The sequence below is a fragment of the Vigna unguiculata genome, chromosome 11 (assembly GCF_004118075.2).
Source record: "Vigna unguiculata cultivar IT97K-499-35 chromosome 11, ASM411807v1, whole genome shotgun sequence".
Classification (NCBI taxonomy): Eukaryota; Viridiplantae; Streptophyta; class Magnoliopsida; order Fabales; family Fabaceae; genus Vigna; species Vigna unguiculata.
This window is the reverse complement of record NC_040289.1, coordinates 36665332-36671331: the sequence shown is the minus strand read 5'-3', so window position 1 is coordinate 36671331 and position 6000 is coordinate 36665332. Positions and strand designations below refer to the sequence as shown.

Here is a 6000-nt window from a genome sequence, read left to right as displayed (position 1 = left end):
TCAAAGCATTTGTTATTAGAGCTAAAATATGTTAGATTGTTTTAAAATCTAAATCGAATTTAAGTTTTTATAATAGTTTATTTTATTGAAGAAAAAAAAGTGACGTTTTTAAGCTATTTATGAAACTTTTTTTAACCTACTAAAGTGATTTAGTAGAAGCAATATAAATAATAATTTTCTTTGTAATATTGAAAGAAACAAACAAACTAGTACATAAATGATGTGAAAATTAGATAAGATGTTATAAAGTTTGGTGATATGATTTTGATAACTTATCCTCTTGATTTATATTTTAAGAATGATTTATTGAGAAGGTTTTATATTAAGTAGACTCGATTCAATTTTATATAAATAATTTTCACCACGATATTTAAAATCTTAATACAATGAATTTTGAAATCTTTTTTTTATATATTGTTTTATGGGATAAATATATTTTTTGTCCATTAATTTTATGTGAAAATTGAAATTAATTTTTTTCGTAATTTTAAATTAATTTACTCTTTCATATTTAAAAATGTGTGAAATTAGTCTTCTTAACTAAATTTTGTTAAGATTATTGAAGAGAGTCTAATTTCAATTTTTACTTAAACTTGAGGCAACAAAACATATTTAACTCATGTTTTATATTCAAAGTGATACTTAAACTCAAACCCAAAATATTTAGGCAACGAATTTGTAAGTCTTTCTTTCTTATATTTTGCTTAACTTTGTTATTTCTACTCGATATAACACCAAAACTTATAGTTGAATTTTTTGATAATAGTATGAGAGTTGAAAGTTTGTAAGTCTCTATAATCCTTAAGGTAAATAAGATTATGAGAATAGATCATAATTTATCAATTAAATATAACATGATGATTAATGATAGACTATAGACTTTATTAAGAAACAATTATTATAAAAAATATATTAAAATCATCCATTCCAACGATTTATAATGCTTACCTTAACTTGAGGTTGGACGTGACTAAAACTATATTTCACATTGAAGTTTGAGTTTTAAGGTGAAAACAAGCACCGAGTTTTATTGCTATCAGACAAAAAAACATCACACATTCTATAATACATTTAACATACCACACTCTCATTGCGAGAATCAACTAATTGCTAATTCAAACACAACCACATATTGAATCTACGAAATCACACTCTGTTAATTTATTCTGTTAATTTATTATTAACATGTTACAGAAACCAATACAATCAGAGTGTAACTGACTTAACATAGAGAATGTCGAAACAAGTTTACAATATATGGAGGCCGTTGACAGTGAAGCCGCCATCAACACAAATGGTCTGTCCTGTAATGTAAGAAGCTGCAGGCAAGCACAGAAATGCCACCAACGAAGACACCTCCTCTGCCTCTCCGATCCGTCCCAGAGGGGTTTGAGAAAGTACAACATTCATAACTGTGTCCTCTTTAGAGTGCTTCAACAACACAACACAATACCATGATGTCCTCAGTCCACACAAAAAACAAAAACAAATGACAACAATAATCATGCACTAACATTGCCAACAAAAATGTTACCTTTTCCAGAAGAGGGGTTCTAATTGGCCCTGGTGCAATACAATTAGTCCTTATGTTGTCTCTCGCCCATTCACATGCCAAATTTTTTGTCACTTGGTTTATTGCTCCTGCATGCCAATTAAATACACTTGGATAATTTTTACTACTCACTACAATCTCTACCACGTGAACTGCAATGAAAAATCACCTTTTGCTGCACTATATATAACGGATGCTAAGTTTGTAGCCACAACACCAGCAATCGCGGATATGAAAATGATACTTGCAGCTTCTGAAGCTTTTAGGAGAGGATATGCAAGCTGGCTTAAATGGAAAGCAGATTCAAGATTCGTGTTGATCAGAAATGCGAAATCTTCCGCTGTTAAATCCAGGGTCTGTTTCTGTACGTTTGTTCCCACATTGTTTACCTAAATCCATTCACAAATATTAACGAAAAAGAATGTTTTAGTCCTACAAGTTGGATCCCGAATTAGTTCTCATTCTTGTGATAGTTAGACAAGTTTTAGTATGAAAAGGTGAAAAAAGAACATGTCCTACAAGGATATTGAGTTTTCCATTGAACTGAGATGAGACTGTGGCTATGAGCTCTTCTCTGTTAACGCGAGAGGTCACGTCACAGACCGAACCGGTTACTCTGTATCCTTTTGTGCTCCATTCGTTCAAGGATTCATTGAGTTCAGCTTCGTTCCGAGAGCAAGTGTGCACAGTGGCTCCAAGCTGTGCCAACTCCTCCACAATAGCATATCTATATACATACATATGAATGATGAGAAACAAAAACAAAAATTCATTCAAGACCTACCCTCTTGTTTTCTGCAATTATTCACCAGAATAGTTCATTGATACAACCGTGTTTACTCTGTAGAAATCACTATTTTGTTGTTAACCACTTGAAATTAAGTACAAAAAGTGGAAGAAGGTAGAAAAGTTACCCGATTCCTCTGGATCCACCTGTGACCAGTGCTGTCATTCCCTGCAAACACCACCTGCTGCTTTTGCTTCCACTGTTTCTCTCACCCATCTTTTTTCTCTCTTCAATGAAGGATATGATATAATGAATTTGTTGAATGAATCTGAATTCGTTTTCTGTATTTATAATCACAAATTTTCTTCCTGGTGGAGAATTTTTCCTTTCTTCTGTTTTGAGTCAAAACCTTGTATGTTGTTGATGCAATATCAAATACCAACTTTGGCTCTGGTCGTCATTGATGATATAACTTTAGTATAATGATTGCGTTTTCTGTATTTATAATCACAACTTAATTAGTTCTATAAGCATAAAGTGATGGCTGCTGAATCTCATTCGCTTTCTGAGTAGTTGTTCGGTATCATTCAAATGAGTTATAAAAATGAAATTGACAAAGTTATACATCAATATAAAAAGAAAGATCGGTAAATTTATTGTTTTAATATTTCAGATTAAAATGTATAATCTCTCGTACGAGCCCCTCAATAAAAAATAAACCCATCCGTAGCCGACTGGTCAATTGTTTGAAAGTATCAAAAATATTTTTTGACAAATATTTTGATGATAAAGTAATTAAATAGAGTAATTTTTTATTTTTTTATGGAAGTTAAAAAAATAAAGTAATAAAATTTTGGATTTTTTTTTTTACAAAAATGTTGATCGTCAAAGTTTGTTAAACTAAAGTATTTTACGCTGTTAGAATAAGGGGATGCCTTAATTTTAGACATTTTTGTTTCCTAACTAATTCTAAAGCTATCCCATTAAAATTCATTAAGCTTCTATCTCATATTTCTATGAAATGATAAAGTTAAATTACATCAGTTTAACTTACATAAACTACTACCGTCACTAATTTTTAACATGATAGTTTGTTCTCATACTTCGTTATTAAATTAAAAGTTCTTTTCATAAATTATTTATACAAAAACTGATATTATCTAAAACTAATTAGTATCCATGCAAACATTAATCTTAGTATTGTTGTCAAGTATTCGAATATATATGCGTTTATCGTTAAAATGAAATTAACAAAAATATGCAGTTAGTTTTTCTAAAATTAAGGTTGTATTGGATTTTGTTTTATTTTTAAAATTAATTTTCAAAATGCAATTAAATAATATTCCTATTGGTGGAGATAGTAAAAACTTCAAAGTAGCGCGTGACATAGATAGAGAAAGGTTGGATAAGATTGAAAAAAATATCTCGATTATTTTTTTTCTTTAATTAATTGTGATATTTGTTTTCTGCTGGTCTTTTCGAAATGTCTTTATAAGTTTTAATCTTATAATTAAATTAACTAAAAGAAGCTAATATAAGATCTGGAACTTAATCATACTAAAGTTATTTTTCAAAATTGTCCTCAATAATTTTCCAATTTTAATAATATTAGATATGAGAAGTTAATTGCTAGGTAGAATAAAGCCATTTTAAAATTTCGTTTCCAAACTTAGAAAAAAAATAAAAAAGAATAAAACTAACTAAAATATTAGTTTCATTGTCATAATAAACTTTCAAATATAAAGATAAAAAGTTTTTGAGAATTTTATCATCGTAATGAAAATTGATTGGACTTCTAAATTTTGTATAGCTTGTGATAGTTTTTAGGTTTTTTTCCAATAAAGAAAAAAAAAACTCGATCCTTTGAAAAATATCTTAAAAAGTCATATTGACCTCTTTCGATGCAAAGAGATAAAAGAAGAAGAATTTCTGTGTGATCCTATTAATTATAAGAGTTTCTGTCTGTGACAGCTAACAATTTACTTAGATAATAGAGAAGAAAATTGTGAAAGAAACTAATTTTAATTTTACCATAAATTAAATATAAAATAATTTGTTACAAAGTAAACAAATATTTATATGTCACTTATCTTCAAACCTTTGACTATATAAATGGATTATAGGTCATGTGAACCTTTAATATTATGTACTGAACAATATGAAAGAGTTTTGATAAGTCTTTTAATGTAGTGGGATTTAACCAGAGCTTAAGAAAGTGACTTATTATCTACTTTGAACTTTTATCCTCCAAGTTTTATATCTAGTTATCTATTATATAAAGTACTAATAAATTTCAATTCTATTTAATTTTTGAATAAAAAAGTAAAAATAATAAAGATATAAATACTTGTTCATACTTTACCAATCTGAATTGAAAATCATTCTCTGGAAGAGAGAAAGACGATGTTAGATTTTTCTTCTTTTACATCCTCATGATTTTAATATGTATAACAGATTAGAGTTATAGTAAATTAAGTTAAGGAAAAAGATTATGTAATATTACAAACTATTTTGACCTTCACCACATACATAAGGAGTACAAATTTATCATATTCAAATCAATTAATTATTTTCAACAATTTCATATGGCATTTATATAATACATTATACTAACTAGCAACCAGTATTAGGAATATATTGACTTTATTTTCAAGAATATCATAAATTTATGAAAGAAAAAAAAATCACTGTAAAATATATTTTTCCTATCAAAACTCAAACTCCTTGAATATTTTCCAAATATAAGTTTCTTACACAACCAAAAATATTTTACCAAAAAGTCTATATTATGTACTCAAAGATATTAAAAAACAGTATTAACCAACTTTATTTACCTTTAACACTTGTTTATCCAAGCTTAAACTCTCAAAATCACAACTGCATATCACAAAAAAGTTAATCTTATATATATAAAATCTCTAATTAACAAATCTAAATATATTACTATATATGTTCTTAAAATAATAGAGATTGACCTTTATGCAAGAAACATCACATGCAAACTCAAACTTACAATCTTTCACATAAAATTAATTTAAGAAAAAAAAGTAAATGAAAAAAAAAAACTTACTCAAAAATAACTTTTGATCAGAATAATGTTCTACTTTCTACTAAGATAATTCATATATATGAAAAAAATGAATAATTTATCTCAAATTAAAATAAAAAATAAATAAATAAATAAGTTTGTAAAAATAATGATTTTTTAAAATAAATTTTGAATAATTACATTTTTTATTTATACACCTTTTAACTTAATTAATAAAAATATTGCGACATATATATTAACCTAATAAGTTTTACTGTTACACGAATTAACTTAATTCCTAAAAAGAAAGACACGTATGAAGCAGATATTTTCTATGATGTAGACTTTGACTTTAGAGTATATGTAAATGGTCCAATATAAAATTATATGTTCTACATTACTATGAACTTTGACAAAGTCTACAAAGGTATTATGTACAGTGACAATCTGCAAAATATTCGTTATACATCACAATTTATTCGATTTTTGTTGAACATCTTATCTTCATCCTTCAAATTTGCTTCACCTTCCAACAACATCAACACCTTTCTATTTTGAAGTTTGACTTTCTCCTAAAATATCATGTAGTACATGTCAGTTTACAAGAAAAGAAACAAAACTATATATTCAAAGTTTGGGAGCTTCATTCTCTTAAATTTTTACAATTTCAATTTAGACACCCATATATTGTTA

The 6000-nt window shown here is 27.2% G+C and overlaps 1 protein-coding gene across 2 annotated transcripts; it reads right to left on the bottom strand.

Moving 5' to 3' along the window:
- Nucleotides 1–1000: 1000 nt before the first annotated feature.
- LOC114169847 (tropinone reductase-like) lies at nucleotides 1001–2751 on the bottom strand. 2 transcript variants are annotated; one of them, XM_028055172.1, is made up of 5 exons: nucleotides 2467–2751; nucleotides 2072–2279; nucleotides 1722–1941; nucleotides 1535–1641; nucleotides 1001–1431 (listed from the first exon to the last, which is right to left on the bottom strand). In XM_028055172.1, exons 1-5 carry the CDS (start codon nucleotides 2553–2555, stop codon nucleotides 1249–1251), a joined length of 807 nt encoding a protein of 268 aa, XP_027910973.1. In that variant the 5' UTR covers nucleotides 2556–2751; the 3' UTR covers nucleotides 1001–1248. The 2 variants fall into 2 exon arrangements, with proteins under 2 accessions (XP_027910973.1, XP_027910974.1); XM_028055173.1 differs by having other exon boundaries at nucleotides 2072–2393; nucleotides 2467–2585.
- Nucleotides 2752–6000: the final 3249 nt, after the last annotated feature.

Bases quoted from the DNA above. Each gene is read 5' to 3' on its own strand.
- LOC114169847 (XM_028055172.1), bottom strand. From the start codon at position 2,555: ATGGGTGAGAGAAACAGTGGAAGCAAAAGCAGCAGGTGGTGTTTGCAG. The intron at 2,280-2,466 runs GTAACTTTTCTA...GTATGTATATAG, and splicing joins GGTGGATCCAGAGGAATCGG to ATATGCTATTGTGGAGGAGT. The intron at 1,642-1,721 runs GTGATTTTTCAT...ATTGGCATGCAG, and splicing joins TATATATAGTGCAGCAAAAG to GAGCAATAAACCAAGTGACA.